Source organism: Rhamphochromis longiceps, linkage group LG20 (genome assembly GCF_057381845.1).
Source record: "Rhamphochromis longiceps isolate RC_006_pf linkage group LG20, R_longiceps_female_GT1.1, whole genome shotgun sequence".
NCBI lineage: Eukaryota > Metazoa > Chordata > Actinopteri > Cichliformes > Cichlidae > Rhamphochromis > Rhamphochromis longiceps.
The window spans coordinates 20172742-20191036 of NC_140576.1; the positions used below are offsets into that span (position 1 = coordinate 20172742).

Sequence of the window (18295 nt, forward strand, 5' to 3'; positions counted from 1 at the left end):
GTTGTTTTCTTTTGGATCTTTTAGTAGAATAGGCGTTTATAATGATTTTCTTGTTAAAAAGGTGACTTTAGATTAGAATAGAGGAACTTGCAGCAGCGACAGTTTGTGTACAGGATGTGATGATCAGATAAGGGAAAATAGAGCGAGCAACCAGACGTTTAAGAGTTTTAAAGTGATGAGTAACGCTGAAGAATATATATAAATACAAGTCAATAAGTTAAGAACATAATTAGGATCATGCTTTTGATTAAAGAGTCCCAAATAGGATAAGTTAGGGAGGTGCAGGAAAAGGTGTTTTGTTTCCTTTGCAGAAGATCTCTGGACTCAATAAGCAAACAGAAGAAGACACTCTGCCTGCTGGTTGCAGTTAGAAAAATATATGGAGTTCTTAAAATGCAAAAATGAAGATAAAAGGGACAACTTCCCCTCCCAAAAGTCAAAACTTTTTCCCAAGTACAACCCTGACTTCCTGAAGTATGGGTTTGTGAAGAGAGGAAACGCGGCATACCCATGAGCCCAATGTGTGGAGTGTAGACTAATGCTATCCAACAAAGCACTGAAGTCTTCAAAATTAAAACGGCATCTCAAAACCAAACATCCCACGCTCTCAAGAAAGCCAGTGGAATATTTCAAGAGAAAAGAAAATGCAACTAAATTCAGTTTCATTTATTTAGCGCCAAATCATAACAACAATCACCTCAAGGCACTTTATATTGTAAGGACTGCAGATACAGAAACGGTCTGTTGTGTCACTCACTCACTGCTTTAAAAGCTAGCTACCTCAAATCCAGACTTGTGGCACAGAGTAAAAAGTCTTTCATTATAGCAGAGGAGCTGATTTTGCCTGCTGCTGTACAAATGTGTCGTAAGATGATCGGAGAGGCTGCTACAAAGAACCTATTGACCATCCCACTCTCAGACGACACTGTGAGCCACCATATCATGGACATGACCTTACCGAACGCGATGGAGGCGAATAGAGTGTCAGGTTTACACGTAAAGTAAATGGAAAAGCGCGATGACCCGCGATTGCGGCTCCCGTGAAAATTCGGAAGCAGATTTGCGTCGCGAAAACGCCCGAAAAGCGCGTCAGTCTAGCGCGTTTGGAGCGTTTGACTCGCGAAAAAAACCAAGCGCGTGAGTTTTTGTGTTGCATTTTGTGCATACGCGTGTTACGCGTCTACCGCTGGAGTTGGGAAAATCTGAACTCCAGCGTCAAATCGCGCCGCGACAACCAATCAGGAGCCTGGTGACGTGGCTGTTACTTACTAGGTCAAAGGGGCAGATCCAGCCAAAGCCCGTGCCCATTCTTCAATGGAGGGAAGGCTAATCAACGCTGTAGCAAACAACCCGGAGCCGTACGACACCAGCTGCTTTCTGTACCGAGACAGGAATATAAAGGACGAGCTTGGAGGAAGATATGTAAAGAGATCGGGCAACCTGGTAAGTTCATTCATTTCTCTTTTGAAAGTTTTCGCTGACCCGGGGAAGCCGCACAAAAGCTGGCAAGCTACCGCTATTTTCCCACTGACGTACAAATACCGTTCTGCTTTTATGCATGTTGTCATATAGGAATATACAGAGGTGTGGACTCGAGTCACATGACTTGGACTCGAGTCAGACTCGAGTCATTAATTTTATGACTTTAGACTTGACTTGAAAAAATGTTCTAAGACTTGTGACTTGACTTGGACTTTTACACCAATGACCTGGGACTTGAATTGGACTTGAACCGGTTTACTTGAAAAGACTTGATATTTCACCCCAAATATAAAATTTAACATGCATATTATATAGAGATTGAAAATGTGATGTCATTCAGGGGTAAAACCGCAAAGGATTCTGGGAACTCGTGGCAAGAGGTACTAGCGCACGCAGGCTTTCAATTGAAATCAGTCACACAGTGATAAAAAGAAACACAAAAATGTCAAGAAGCTGTTGTATTATTAACTGCAATAGCCGGTCGCATGACAGCCACGGGAAGCCGACAGGTAAAGAGATCGGTTGTTATCGGATCACGTCGTTGAAGAGAAATTTTTCGAGCCATGTTTCCGAAGTAACAAACAGGTAACGGATGGCCTGGATTGCAGCCATTCAAAGATCAAATATAACGTCCCAGAACACTCCAGCTCACAGGTTAGTCTGCTCCAAGCATTTCCACAAAGGCAAGTCTTCTGTTGTAGTTAATACGTCATTTTCATAACATAATTGGTGATATAGGTTACAAGCACGTCTGACGCTGAACAGAAATTGTAGCGCTATGCTCCTTTGTTTATTGTGCATAAATAGTGAATTGTCCTGACACAATATTGCGTTTCGCTTCTGTTATTATGGTACATTGACAAAAACACATACTTTTATTCACAGGATAAAACAGTTTTTTTGTATCACCAATTGCCCAGTACGATTACAGCATACAATATTATTGTCACTGCTACATTTCTGTGATGCTACCAGAAATCATTTCCACTACTAATTAATTACCATTGAGCTCAAAGGTTATATTAATAAACTGTTAACGAATGTGTATTTATGAAGACAATTTGTGAGACTGGTAAACTTATGATAGGTACGATGGTCTTTCGTTCTACACGGTCCGTTTCAAGGTCCTGCACCCATCCGTCGGTAAACTGTACCTGGGCTTGTTGCAGTGACCGGAAATTACTAAACTTCATGAGTGTATGCACACACTCCAAGAAGCGTATAATTATAAATATGCATATAAATATGCTACGATGAGATAGCTGACTTCATCTAACTAGCATATTGTCATGGTTCTGGGTCCGTTGGACCCAGTATTTTGAGTTCATTATGTTTTGGTACTTTTGCATCATGGATTTTCCTTTATGTTTCTCTGGTACTTGGTGTTTCAGTTATCTTGGTGTTTTTCTATATTATGATTTATGATCTGATGCTGTTGTGATTATGATTATCATTTAGTAGCCTTTGGTCAGTGTCAAGTCTGTCTCTGTCTAGTCTGTGTCTTAGTAAAGTGTGTTTTGTTTCCTGTTTTACTTTGAAGGTTCTTGTTCCTGTCTGATGTTAGTATGTGCAGCTTTGTTCCCCCTGTCTCGTTAGCCCTGATCTCTCCCAGCTGTGTCTCCCTCCTGTTGCCGATTTCCCCGTCACTACCCTGTGTATATAAGCCCTGTGTTTTCCCATGCTCAGTGTCGCGTGGTACCATCAGTTTATGCCTGTGTGTTCTTGGTCTCAGTGTTCCGTCCTCACTTCATGTTTGTTTTCCTGCCAGCAATAAAGCTGAGGTTTTTTGAGTTACATTCCATTTTCCGAGTCCTGCATTTGGATCCTCATCTCTGCCTGCCCGCACACAGAGCCCTGACACAAATGTTGTCCAGGCTACGTTGGTGATGCAGTTTTTTTTAATGTGTATGATATTTTTGTCATGCGCTTTTAAAGCCGGTCCTACAACCGCATCCAAGAATAACATGCAGCTTATCTCAGAACTGTCGGTGAAAATTATTCTTGGAGCTAGGTTTAATTGAGCTGCATTTTAAAGAGGTGCAATTTCACAATTTGTGTATATTTTCTAAGTTCACTATTTTGTCATGTGTTGAGAAAAACACAGATTTAAAAATTACATGGTCTAATATTTACATTTAGCATATAACTGCAACATGCTTTTTTTCGTTTTTTTTTTTTTTTAAAGATTCGAAAGGACTTGAAATTCAAAATTTCAGACTTGTGACTTTACTCGGACTTTTACACCAGTGACTTGAGACTCGACTCTGACTTGCCTGACATTACTTGAGACTTGACTTGAGACTTGAGGATAAAGACTTGAGACTTACTTGAGACTTGCAAAACAATGACTTGGTCCCACCTCTGGGAATATATTTTGTTTATTAATAAACAGCACACAGTGGTCCCGCTGTTCATCCGTCACTGCTTCGCTTTTTCGCTGATTTTCTTTTTCTTTTCTTTTTTTGCACCGTACAGCATTGCATTCTGCAGCCTGATTGACAAATCTCCTCCGTGTCGTGTCTCCTGCGCTTGCCAAATTTATCATGTTTGGTTTTGATAACTATCACGTCCAATAGAAAAAACAGCACAAAAATACCCATAACTATGAGCCTCATTCGGAAATAGACACCTGCACAGCGAGGGAAAAAGGCGCACGAAAGTGGCAGGCAGATGAAGACAAACCGCGGCATTAAAATACTTTTACGTTTTGCAATCTACAGAGGTTCGCACTTTGAGAATCAATTGTGAGAACTGTGACCAATGTTCATGTGTGTGGGGAAAACAGTGTATAAAGTGCGTGACCAGGGGCTAGTTATTCTGAGAACCCCTGCTGCAATAAATGAGGGACCACTGTATACACTTTCTCTATGATTATTGTATTCAACCTGTTAACATTTAATACTGTATTGATAGAGCCAACTGATTCTGCAGCAGAGCAGTTGCTTCTCCTGGCTCCCTGAGCTCCTGCTGCTGCACCACAGGTATGTACAGCAAGCACTGATACCTTTTTAGTCGGTGGGATTCCCTTGTGATCACCTTTACTAAATATCTACAACCAATCTGATTATATCCTGTTTTTGTTTTTGTTTTTCAATGTTGAAATTAAAATCTAGTAGCAGCCTTCTCATTTCTTTGTGTTTTGTGCTGTTTTACAGGCCCACAGAGGGGGACGGGTCCCAGGACGGTCCATCGGCGGTGGAGCTGGCCATCCTGGAGTCCCTGAAGAGGCCACACCAGTCTCCAATGGAGCATTTCCTCCTCAGCCTTGTTCCTGCTTTCGAGAGCAGCTGGGTCCTTTTTATTCCTGTCTCTCTGTAAATACTTATATTTTATATATTTATGTTTAATGTTTTTCTGTTTGAGAATTCTAATATTATTTCAAATAAATTTTTATAATGACTAATGTCTCAGTTCTACTACACAGCAAATGTTGGCACACGACTTGACACATGTAGAATTTATTTCATATTATACTAATGACAAAATATACTAATACAGTGGGATGCAAAAGTTTGGGCAACCTTGTTAATAGACATTATTTTCCTGTATAAATCGTTGGTTGTTACAATAAAAAATGTCAGTTAAATATATCATACAGGAGACACACAGTGATATTTGAGAAGTGAAAAGAAGTTTACTGGATTTACAAAAAGTGTGCAATAATTGTTTAAACAAAATCAAGCAGGTGCATAAATTTGGGCACGACAAAAAAGAAATGAAATAAATATTTAGTGTATATCAATGTGTGTCTCCTATATGATATATGGGGTGCCTTTGTCTGGACGTGCTTCCCATCCAGAGCTGCACAGCACACAGGGAAGTTCCAGCGCTCCTGGAATCCCTCTGTGATGGACCGCCAGTCTCCAGGTGATGGCACAGCCATGAAGTCGTCCACTAGACAGTCCCAGATGGCCGTCGCTACCTGGGGAGTGATCTGGGTCACCGTGGACACACCGACTCTGTAACTGAATGCTTGGTCCTGAAGGAGTCCCCGGTGACAAGGAACCTGGACAAAATTGTTCAAAATTAGTATTATGTGTACTGCAGTTACAAAATACATTATTCAAATTCCAAAATACTTTTGTGATGTCAGATTTAAATCACAAAACTTAAATCTTACATAAAACATTTTGTAATTATAAGGATAATTACAAAATGTTTATTAGATAATATCTAAAACAGTTGTGTTTTGTTTTAACTTTAACATATCATAATTTGATTGGTAGCAACTTTTACAACTACAGTGTGCCAATCACTCATAATTCCTAAACATGTCAATCAGGTAGGAATGAAGTAAGACATTAATAGAAATAAAGAGTTGTATGTTGACATGTAGCCCTTTCCTTGCTTAAATCATTAATATTTTTGAAAAATTAATCTGTGATAAGACATAGCTTATCAAGATAGAACCATGTAACTAAAGATGAACCAAACTGTTCAGTTTTATCTAACTCTGTTTTAATAAAGGCTGGTGACCCCTGTTATAGAGTCTGACAGCTGCAGGGATTATATACAAATATTCAACTATCCCAGAATTAAACCAGGTCTAAATAAAAAGGAGTGAGTATTACTACAAAGGTTAACTCAGTGGTCCTAATGCTACAGTTTGATATCAGCAAACACCGAGTGCATACATTGATAGGACACCACAGCCATGCTATCATTGCAAACACTGATAACAGCATAAATCGAATTAAATCAGCACTTGATGAGACCTTCTGAGTCGTCTCCGTACCACAGTTCGCTATCAGTAAACACCGACGGCATTCATTGATAGCATAGCACATCCATGTTAGCAGTCTATAAACGATAGTTTAGCATATTAGCACAGGTATCAATAAAGGACTACCGTATTAAACACTTTTACTGACCTCAGGCAGACGGACAGGCGCTCTGCAGGTGGGATTGAGCGCCTGTAGTTGGTGTCTAGGCGGGCGATGCTTGGACCAACGCGGGACAGCAGGTCCTCAAACTCCGCGAGGGAAAGTAAATAGAGAAGGGAGACTCTCTCTTCAAACGCTAGCTCGACAGCTGCCATCTAGCAAACATACCGGTCTGGCACAACTTCCTCTCACATCCCTCCCACATTTCCGGTTCACACGCGTCAAAATATGCAATTTTGAGGCGCGATTGGATTTTTCTTGGACACGCATAGAGGTGCGAATGTGCACGCGTCAAATTAGGGGCGTTTGGGGCGTTTTGTTCGCATCCATCGCGTTCGGTGTGAACACACCGTTAGACATACAGCATTAGCTTCTGGAAAGAATAAAAAGTAGTCAATTTTTCAATTTTTTTCTCAATTTTTCCGAATGGTGCATTGCTGTTGGGAGTTTCTTCCTTATCGCTGGGAGAGCTGTTTTTTTGAGAGCTACCAACACGAGCTACGGCTCAGGAATGTTTCCGCTGCATTGACAACTACTTCTCTAACAATGACCTGGACTGGCAGAACTGTGGTGGGCTGTCAGTAATGGTGCAGCTTCAATGACTGGCAGGCATCATGGCATCACAAGGCAGATTGGATTCGGGAGACAGACACTATCTCTACTTTTAAGATTAGGCTTAAAACTTTCCTTTTTGCTAAAGCATATAGTTAGGGCTGGACCAGGTGGCCCTGAATCCTCCCTTAGTTATTCTGTGATAGACGTAGGCTGCCGGGGATTCCCATGATGCATTGACTTTTTCCTTTCCAGTCACCTTTCTCACTCACTATGTATTAATAGACCTCTCTGCATTGAATCATATCTGTTATTAATCTCTGTCTGCATGTTTTTATCCTGTTTTCCTTCTCTCACCCCAACCGGTCGCAGCAGATGGCCGCCCCTCCCTGAGCCTGGTTCTGCCGGAGGTTTCTTCCTGTTAAAAGGGAGTGTTTCCTTCCCACTGTCACCAAAGTGCTTGCTCATAGGGGGTCATATGATTGTTGGGTTTGTCTCTGTATCTACTGTACAATATGAAGCGTCTTGAGGCGACCTTTGTTGTGATTTGGCACTATATAAATAAAATTGAATTGAATTGAATAGATTCTTGATATTGCACCAGAAGCTAAATGGACCCACTGTTTTCTCCACCGTGAAAGTAGGGCTGGGTATCGTCACTGATTTCTAGAATGGATTCAATTCCGATTCATATGGTCCCAAATTGATTTGATCCACGATTCGATTCAATTCTATTTGAATCAGGGAAATTTTGCCTCAGACAGTCAGAAGTATTATAATTCTAATCACGCATCAGTACATTTCCATATTTTTATATCTATAAAAAGAAAGCTAACACTTGCAAGACTTTATCAAAGGTGTAAGCATCACAGCAGATGCCTTTGTGTCAAAGTAACTGAGGATAAAACACAGAAAAACATGAAGGAAATTTTCCTGGCCTGGGATTTTATAGCAGATAACCTTAAAAATATTCTGCAGTAGATCAAAAACGAAATAAAAACCATTAGTCAACATATGAACATTACCTGATGCTGCTGAAGTGCTGCAGATCAAAGTCACAGAGGTTTTATTAGAGACACAGCTAAGCGTTTTGCAATTTTGCATAATTTTAAAAAGTTTGAATTTGTTCAGTAGCCTATTGAACAGCAGAAATGAGGCTTTCTTTTGGAAGTAAGTGAAAGGAAAAAAACAGCGGCCGACAGCGCTGTAAACAACTTGTGCGTAATAAGAAAGCGAATAATACAGAAAAAAGAGATTTTAGACGGGAAACTGTTCTTGAAGTACAGAGAGAGAGAGAGAGAGAGAGAGAGCTCTGCAAGAAGTGTGGTTTTTATCGTGGTGAAAGCAACACAGCAAAAGTAAAAGGGAATTGATGATGATATTTATGTGAAACGTAGTTTGGATCTTCTTTTGCTGCTGGTTCAGTCAATATTGTTTGGAGAGAGATAAAACCTGCAGCTTCAGAATCTAGTGCCAAAAGGATGTAAACACATAGCGCGGACCCGCCGAAACATCAGAATCAGTGAGCTGTTGGCTTTCAGCCCCGACCCTGTCCGTGCCGTCGGGACAGAAAGGCGACATCTCACTGATTCTGATCCGTCGGCAGGTCCGCGTTTTGTGTTAACGTCTTTGTGCAGAATCCGTGTCTGCTCTCATTTACTGTTTTAGCTGTTTGGTGGTTGTTAAAATTTTGTGAGGTTTAACCTGAGATTCTGGCGTTTCGGGCAAAATAAATTTATATTAAAAAACCGATTCAGGATTTTAATGAATCGATATCATGTTATCCAAGCTAGAATTGATTTTAATCGATAAATCGATAATCAAAACCCACCCCTCGTAAAAGCCTTGCAGCAAAAAAGAAGATGTCACCAGAGTTGCATGAGGTGACGGATGAATTTTCTGTGGATCCCACTGAAAATTATGGAATTCCAGCTTCAGGAAGTTCCCACTGACAGCACTTTAAAGTTCCATTGGGGCAAACTAAACCTGGGCTCCTTCTGGATTGCTGTCTTAAAGAAGTACCTATGTCTGACACTGAGAGCTCATAAAACTTGTTTTTCCATTCACAACTACATATCTGTGTGAATCAAAATTTTTCATTGTGGCCACAACCAAGATCAAAGCCCGGAGCAGACTCAGAGTAACACTAGAAGGTACTCTGAGCTTCACCCAGACTAGATCTGATCGTTAGTGATGTGCGGATCGATCCTGAAATATTGATTCCTCTGATACCAATCATTTATGTTCTAGAATTGATTCTCACATTAAAATATCGATATTTTAGTAATTTAGGGTAAATTTGTAGTTTATCATTAACAGGAACACAGTGGAAAGAAACTATAACATTCAGATTGTCTACATTCAAAGGAACTACTCCTTCTTCCGCCTTTCATAGTCATGTGCGAAATACGGCTGTATAAAAGTCTCGCAGCCCCTTAGCGTGCACACTCACAACAATGGCTGAGCGTAATTGGAGTCATGTGCGGACGTATTTTACCTCCACAAACAGCTGAGACGTAGTTTGCAATACATGTGGCAAAAAAGTGAGGTGTTGTGGCCCTACTTGCCAACCTTGAGACCTCAGAATTAGGGAGACGTTCAAAATACATTTTACAGTGTTTATTTATCGGGTAAAATATGTTAAATGTCACCGTTATTATTGGCCGACCCGGAAACAGCGCGGGTGTCCAAATTCAGAGGCTGCTTCCACCTGATGACCCGGCCTTCGCGGTCTAAAGAAAGCCGGGTAGTACGTCACAAGCTCCCTCGGTGGAGTGAAACTCTGCCGTCTGCTCCTTGCTATCTAAAATATAACAGGGCGCTGACGTAAACTCTCGACCATCTCACACTTTTACGTTTAATTAGTTTTCTGTTTGACGTTTATTCAGCTGTGTGAAAACCTCGGAGGAACCCTCCTAAATTTATTAAATTAAATTTAATAAAGTTTAATTTAATTGAATCTAATCTAATAACGCAGCCAAACCGATTTACTCACGAACAAATAAAACACTGAAAAGGCCAAACAATAACATTTTGAAGTTATCAAAGTCAATGGTCAATGGTCAATGGTAACTTTATTGTCCCTGATGGGAAATTGATTCGCAGTATGTCAAAACAAACAACAAACATACAACCAACACATCACGTACACTCATTAAAAAAATACTATAATATAATATAAGCCTGATAAAACAACCTAGATATTCCATCGAAAAAAGTGCAATGTGCAATGGCAACAACACTTACAATTTAGTGTTTAGTGACTTATATATCATGTTTAACCCGAGTAATGAAAGACCACGGGGGTTTGAAAACGATGTGTCGATCGCCTCAGATATTTGAAGTTTACACAGCTACATTCTCACTTGAAAATATGTTAAAAGTTTTTTTGCGACCCAGAAAGAGAAATAAGAGTAATATTAAAACTAAGTAGCTGCCGCCATTGGTGGAAACTGGAATTGGCTGGGCCGCGCTATGAATTCTGCAACATGGTTTTTCAACTTTGTTGTCCAGGTGGAAAATCAGGAGAAATTTGGGAGAATGGTGGCTCCGGGAGATTTTCGGGGGGGGACACTGAAATTCGGGATTCTCCTGGAAAAATCAGCAGGGTTGGCATGTATGGTTGTGGCAACATCACTAACCTTGTCAAACACCTCACAGTAAATCATATCACAGAATATGACGAGCGTATGTTGAGGCGAACTGAAGAGGAGGACAGGGACAGGTGCTGCTAGGGCGAGACAGACGTCTCTCACGGAGTTCTTTAGTGCTGCAGGCAGGCAAGGTGTTCAAAATGCGCACAACTTCCGTTTTTTTATTTCTATATGATGAACTCTGCATTATTAAGTGATAAGAACAAGTAATCTGATGTCCTGTAATCATTATGATGCTATAATTTGAGATACAATAAATAAAATTAGTTTTTGTACAAAGTATCGGTATCGGATCAGTATCGTCGATACCACCCTGAATATTACTTGGTATCGGAAAGGAAATCAGTGGTATCGCACATCACTACTTATCGTGTCTCAGAGGCAGGCTCAAATGTTTCTTTAGGAGGTGAATATTAAAGAGCAGTTACAGCTTGCCAAAAAATGGACTGTTGTGAATGTTTATTGTTGTTCATTTGTCTCAAATATAAAGAGTAACTTCTGGTTCTGCCAATGAAAAAAAGGTGTACTGCTGAAGCATCTTTTAGATTCACTCACAGATTATAAGGCTATAATTCATTTGCACTTTATTTACATTTTATAACAGTTTATTTATTCATTTACTTAGAAAATTATTTTGAATGTATTTATTTTATCAACACATTATTTATCCAATTTCTATTTTTGCCTTGTCTCTTTTAATGTATACTTCATTGATCCCCGTGGGTGAAGCACTGGCAGCCACTGGGCGCCCGGGGAGCAGTGTGTAGGGACGGTACCTTGCTCAAGGTAGCCAGTCAGTGGATTTGAACCCTTGACCTTCTGATCATGGGGCCACCACTCTACCTACCGAGCTATCCTTGACCCTATAAAACTGGAGATGCTGGGGATTGAACCCAGGACCTCATACATGCAAAGCATGCGCTCTATATCTGACCTTTGTAAGTGAATATCAAAAGAATGGTATAAAATGCTATATGGGCAAGCAGACAAACAATGATGACGTTTATTTAAATAAGGGCTATAACACTAGCCCTGTAGTGGGTAGGAGGATTAGTATCCACATACCTTCAATAGGTGTATTGGGATCTGGTCGATTCGCAAAAACGATGTCTACATACTCCAGCTGAAGCCTGTCAAGTGATGCTTTCAGACCTGTTTTATAAAGAGAAGTTTGTGTATATAAATGGTAAATGGCCTGTATTAGTATATTGCTTTACTTAGTCCCTATGAACCCCAAAGCGCTTTACACTACATCCAGTCATCCACCCATTCACACACTGGTGATGGCAAGCTACATTGTAGCCACAGCTGCCTTGGGGTGCACTGACAGAGGCGAGGCTGTCGGTCCCTCTGACCACCACCAGTAGGCAAAGGGTGAAGTGTCTTGCCCAAGGACACAACGACCGAGACTGTCGGAGCCAGGGCTCGAACCGGCAACCTTCCGATTACAAGACGAACTGCCAACTCTTGAGCCACGATCAATAGCCTGGTTGCAATGACATTTTTTAACTGTATGTTTAAGCTTGTAACAGACATTCATGCAATATAATGAAGTAAATGCAGAATAAACACAATGAATGTATGCTTAAATTCAAAGAGAATTTGAATAGTTTTCTTCAGGCTTTTAACACAGGTTCTCTCCTGTGAAATACAAAACCTATATACTGTACTAATAGGTAAGTATACACTCATATATAATATACAGGGTAGGCCATTTATATGGAAACACCGTAATAACATGGGAATGGTTGGTGATATTAAAGTCCTGTTTGTGGCACATTAGTATATGTGAGGGGGAAAACTTCTTAAGATGGGTGGTGACCATGGTGGCCATTTAGAAGTCGGCCATCTTGGACATAACTTTTGTTTTTTTCAATAGGAAGAGGGCCATGTGACACATCAAACTTATTGGTAATGTCACCAGAAAAACAATGGTGTGCTTGGTTTCAACATAACTTTATTCTTCCATGAGATATTTACAAGTTTCTCTTTGTTCACAGCCATTGACATGTCGAAGAGGATAAAATGTGAGGAGCGGATGGAAATTGTGTTGATATCTGGTGAACGCAGTAACTGGGTCATTGCAGCAGATTTCAATGCAAGCAGTGTTGGGTAAGTTATACATTTTTTTAAAGATGGAGACTCTACAGTATGCAGCAGTAGCATGTCTTCCACAATGTAGCCTGCAAACTTTTTCAAGCTCACCTTCAGACGCTTTCTGTGCTGCTGAAGTAAAATCAAGTTTTGCCTGCTTAGCTGGAGTTGCCGCGGTGTTATCCATGGATGATGAACAAGGATCACTCAGAAGTGTTCGTCTATGCTCTCATTTCAGAAAAGTGAAGAGACAGGAATATGTCAGTTTCATAAAACAGCCACACGCTTCAGCCGAGTCCGACATCTTCCGCTTTAGAATACAACTATGCAGCAAACTGGCGCGAAATGACGTGCACCTGCACTACAACGATGTTAAAGCGGCAGAGTTTACTTCTACGTTTAGAAGATAAATCATTGAAATTAAATAATGATATTCAGCAAGTTTAATTATGTTACAATGTAACACAAGTACATTGTAAGTAAACTGTAATTAAAATACCTAAAAATGAACAGTAATTAGTTACTCTACTTTTTCAGTGAAAAAGTAATTTAATTACAGTAACGCGTTACTTAGTAACGCATTACACCCAACACTGATGCAAGACACCCTACGAGACCACCCATCTTCCATGCTACAGTTAGCAAACTGCTTGCTAAGTTCCGTGAAACTGGTTCAGTGTTGGATTTGCCAAAATATGGACGCAAGAAAACTGTCACTAATGAAGAAACATCAGTGGCTGTCCTAGCGAGAGCCCACAGTGTAGCACTCGCCGCATGTCACTGGAGAGTGGCAATAGTCGAACATCCCTTCGGCGGATATTAGCTACTCACAAATGGCACACTTACAAACTCCAGCTACTGCAGCATCTCAACGAGGATGACCCAGATCGGCGCACAGAATTTGCAGAATGGGCAAAACAAAAATTGGAACAGGACCCTCAGTTCACACAGAATATTTTGTTGAGTGATGAGGCAAACGTTTATGTGAATGGTGAAGTTAACAAACAAAACCACCGCTATTGGTCTGACACTAACCCACATTGGATGGATCCCTCCAAGACTGTTGGAACAACAAAAGTGATGGTTTGGTGTGGTATATGGGGTACAATGATAGTGGGTCCATTCTTCATCAATGGAAACGTCAAGGCCATTGAAATTGCTACATGATGATGTGTTTCCCTCTTTATGCACTGAAGCTGGCACGCAGGCCCGGCCCTAACCAATCTGGCGCCCTAGGCAAGATTTTAGGTGGTGCCCCCCTACATCGGCAGTGTAGTGTAATTACTCACAAGAAACCGAATAGCTTTGTCTTTGACCTTTTTTTTTTTACTTAAAGAAAGCAAATTCACAATCAGAATAATTAACAAGATAAAAAAAATATGAATAAATAAATGAATACAAAAAATAAAAAATGAATATATGAAATACAATAACACCGCTTGATGCTGCTGCATCACTGGTGGGTTGTGCTGCTGAAGTGGAGGCAGCAGCGGTAGATGTGGTAGATGGCCCAGGGGTGGGATTTAGAAACTTCAACAGTGCATCTGAAGAGAGGAGTATGTGACACCACTGAGTATTAAAGTCTAATAATAAAAACATAGGAATAAAATAGGATTCCAGGAATAAAATGAAATGATATAATATAAATGAAAAACCAAAGAGATATATGTATGATGTTAACTGATATGCAAATTAGATTAGATTCAATTTATTGTCATCATTACAGTGAAATGCTGAATAGCAGAATGCAAAGTAACAGTATAATATCATATGAGAATGTTATGTTATGATTATCTTTGACCGAATCACAGCAGTGCTCATATTAAAAAACAGCATTCCCTCTCATGTGATATTGCTTAATTAACATTAATGATGTGCACTTTAACAACTAGGCTTACAACTATAATATATACAGGGGTGGAAAAGTGACTATTACCTGCAGGGTAAACGTTAGCTAACCAGAAGGCAATAACAATGTAAACAAAAAACACCTGCTTAAAAGATTAATACAAATGAGGAATGGTGGGAAAGGTGGGAGTGCTGTAATTACCTAACGTTACATTATTATTTTCCATAACAATTTAGCCCCCTCCACAATATTAACTGACGTTAAAACAGTTAACTAGCTATTTATTGATTAGCAATTAGCGAATCATGTAACATTAGCTTAATGCTAAAAATTTAGGTTACTATCACATTCAGACAAATAATTTCATGTAGGCTAACGCTACCTACCTCTGTCTTTTTCTCGTTTCTCCTCCTCTTCTTTTCTCTTTTTTCTTCCCTGGGCACCTGACAGTTTGGCCGTTTTGACATCTTGTGTTGATTTTTTGATGTGGTGACGTCCAAAAGGAACCATGATACGGGAAGGGAGGGGGCGCACCGTGCGGGGAGGGGGGGGCGTAATGTTGTAACAAATAATATTTCTATTAAATAAGCTTTACTTTGCATTTTAATCAACGTGGGATTATTTTTTGTAATTAGAAATAATAGTACCAATTTTTTTTTTTTCAACATTTGTGGCACTGGCGTGGCGCCCCCTGATGGACGGCGCCCTTAGCATTTGCCTATACGGCCTATGCCACGGGCCGGCCCTGCTGGCACGTTCCCTGAGTTTTTCCAGTAAGATGGTGCACCACAACATTATGGGTGCCAGGTCCGAGCATTCCTAGATGAACAGTTTCCTGGAAAGTGGATTGGTCGTCGTGGGCCAATTGAATGGCCTCCAAGGTCTCCCGATCTGACCCCCTTAGACATTTATCTTTGGGGTCATCTGAAGGCAATTGTCTATGGTGTGAAGATATGAGATGTGCAGCACCTGTTAGGAGCTGGTTGTGTGGTGTTTTTGTCTGTGTGTGTTTTTTGGTGCCTCCCTCTTTGTATAGGTAGGCGGGGCAGTGAGTCACTGAACCTGGCACACCTGTTACTCATCAGATGCATTCTTCAGAAATGTTCTTTAGGAGCTACCTGACAGAAGACTAGTGTCACAACGGGGCGAGTTGCACACAGTAGGTCGGCATGCCCGTGTGGCGTGCTGGCTAGACCCAAACGCGGTTAGGCTAGCAGTGGGTTGGAACAGACACGCAGTTATTCTAGTAACGATCAGTGCACGAAGCGTGGCTTCGGAACTGTCGTTACAGACAGACAGCGAGCGGAGCCGGGATGAAAAAGAGGATTGAAGGGAAAAACACTCACGGTTGCTGAATCAGGCGGAGACTGACGTCAGCAGAGTTTCGGAGCTCCTGACATGAAGAGAATGATGTCTGAGCGGCGAACAGGTGGGTGGTGTCTCTCTTTTAAACCCGACCCCGTGATCAGCTGATCACCGGCTGACAGGAACCCCCCCCCCCTCCGAGGACCGGCACCCGACGGGCCAGGACAGCGGCGACGGAAATCCGAGATCAGGGAAGGATCCAAGATGAAGCGGGACAGCACCCAGGAGCGCTCATCAGGACCGTAGCCAGCCCAGTCCACCAAATACTGGACCCCCTGACCCCGGGGACGGGAGTCCAAGATCCGCCGGACAGCGTAGACAGGACCCCCATCGACGAACCTGGGCGGGGGCGGGGCCCGGGAGGGGGGCGCCAGCGAGGAAGTGACATGCCGTTTAAGCTGCGAGACGTGGAAAACCGGATGGACCTTCATGGCGGGCGGAAGCCGGAGACGGTAAGTCACGGGGTTGAGCCAGGCAGCGACTTCGTACGGGCCGACGAACCTGGGAGTGAGCTTCTTGGACTCGGTGCGCAGCCGCAGGTGCCTTGTGGAGAGCCAGAAGCGATCCCCCGGCCGGAAGGGATGACCCGGGCGGTGGCGGCGACGATGCTGCCGGGTGTACAGAGCGTTGGCCCGGGAAATGGCAGCCCGCGCCTTGATCCAGGCCTGTCGGCAGTGGCGGAACATCCGTTCAGCAGCAGGTACGTCAACCCCCGCCTCCTGATGGCTGAAGATAAGAGGATGAAAACCATGATAGACCTCAAAGGGCGAGAGACTGGTGGCTGAAGAGACGTGAAGGTTATGAGACAGCTCAGCCCACACCAGGTAACGAGGCCAAAGCGACGGTTGGGCGGAGACGAAGCACCTTAAGAAGCGCCCCAACTGTTGATTGGTCCGTTCAACCTGCCCATTGGTCTGAGGGTGATAACCGGACGAGAGGCTGGGAGATGCTCCAATCAGGCGGCAAAAGGCTTTCCAGAACCTGGCGGTGAACTGGGGCCCCCGATCGGAGACTATGTCCTTGGGGAATAAGTGAAGCCGGACGACATGGTCCAGGAGGAGCTCGGCCGTCCGTTTGGCGGAAGGGAGGCCGGCCAGAGCGACCAAGTGCACCGCCTTAGAAAACCGGTCCACAAAGGTGAGGATGGTGTCAAGACCGTCCACGGATGGGAGGCCGGTAACAAAGTCAAGGCCGACATGGGACCAGGGACGTCTCGGCACAGGGAGAAGGTGAAGGTCGCCAGCGGGCGGCTGAGTGGAGGACTTGGCCCGAGCACAGGTGTCGCAGGCGGAAACGAAGTCACGGACGTCCCGAGTCATGAAGGGCCACCAGAAGGCACGACGGAGGAGCTGGAGGGTCCTGTCGGACCCCGGGTGACCAGAGAGCGGGGAGGAGTGAGCCCAGAGCAAGGCCTCCTGATGGCACCGGGATGGTACATAGAGCCTCCCAGCCCGCGCCAACATTGGAGGCATCCACCTCCACCACAAAATCTCTGGCAGGATCAGGGTGGAGCAGGACGGGAGCCGTAGTGAACCAGCGGATAAGGTCTCGGAATGCCTGTTTCGCACCTGGGGAGAGGCAGAAGGGCTTGGGCAGGTTAGCTGGTTTGGTGAGGGATGTCAGTGGGGCGACAATGGTGCTGAAATTGCGGATAAAGCACCGATAGAAATTGGCAAAGCCCAGGAAGCTCTGTAGCTGCTTAAGGCTGGAGGGCTGAGGCCACTGGGTCATGGCTTGGACCTTTTGCGGGTCCATGGTCAGGCCATTGGAGGAGATGGTGAAGCCCAGGAAGGTGGTGGACCGCTGATGGAAAGCACACTTCTCCAGTTTGCAGAACAGCTGGTACTCGAGCAGCCTGCTCAGCACGGCCCGCACATGGCGAATATGGTCCACTTCGGTGCGGGAGTAGATCAAGATGTCATCTAGATAAGCAAACACCCACTGGCCTAGCATATCCCGCAAGACATCGTTGATCAGATGTTGGAAGACAGCAGGGCTGTTGCAGAGGCCGAAGGGCATCACCAGATACTCCCAGTGCCCGTTAGGGGTGATGAAGGCTGTCTTCCATTCGTCCCCTTCCCTAATCCGCACCAAATTGTAGGCGCTGCGTAGGTCTAGTTTGGTGAAGATGCAGGCCTGGGAGAGGGAATCGAGTGCGGTGGATAGCAGAGGGAGAGGATGGCGGTTCTTGACAGTGATTTTATTCAAGCCCCGGTAGTCTATACAGGGGCGGAGCCCGCCATCTTTCTTTTTGACAGAGAAGAATCCCGCAGCTGCAGGGGAGGTAGAAGGGCGAATGAAGCCCTGTTGGAGAGCCTCAGCAACGTACTCCTCCATGGCTTTATCCTCTGCGGGTGACAGCGAGAACAGGCGACCACGAGGAGGGACCGCTCCCGGGAGGAGCTCGATGGCCATGT

At 43.3% G+C, this 18295-nt stretch overlaps 1 protein-coding gene across 1 annotated transcript in view; it reads right to left on the bottom strand.

Annotated features, from left to right (window-relative positions):
- The window catches only part of LOC146645192 (voltage-gated potassium channel subunit beta-2-like), a 256340-nt gene that overhangs the window by 93024 nt on the left and 145021 nt on the right, over positions 1–18295 (bottom strand). Inside the window, exon 9 of the mRNA XM_085394518.1 lies at positions 11636–11722. Within this exon, the coding sequence (XP_085250644.1) occupies positions 11636–11722 (87 nt within the window). The remainder of the gene's footprint in view (positions 1–11635; positions 11723–18295) is intronic.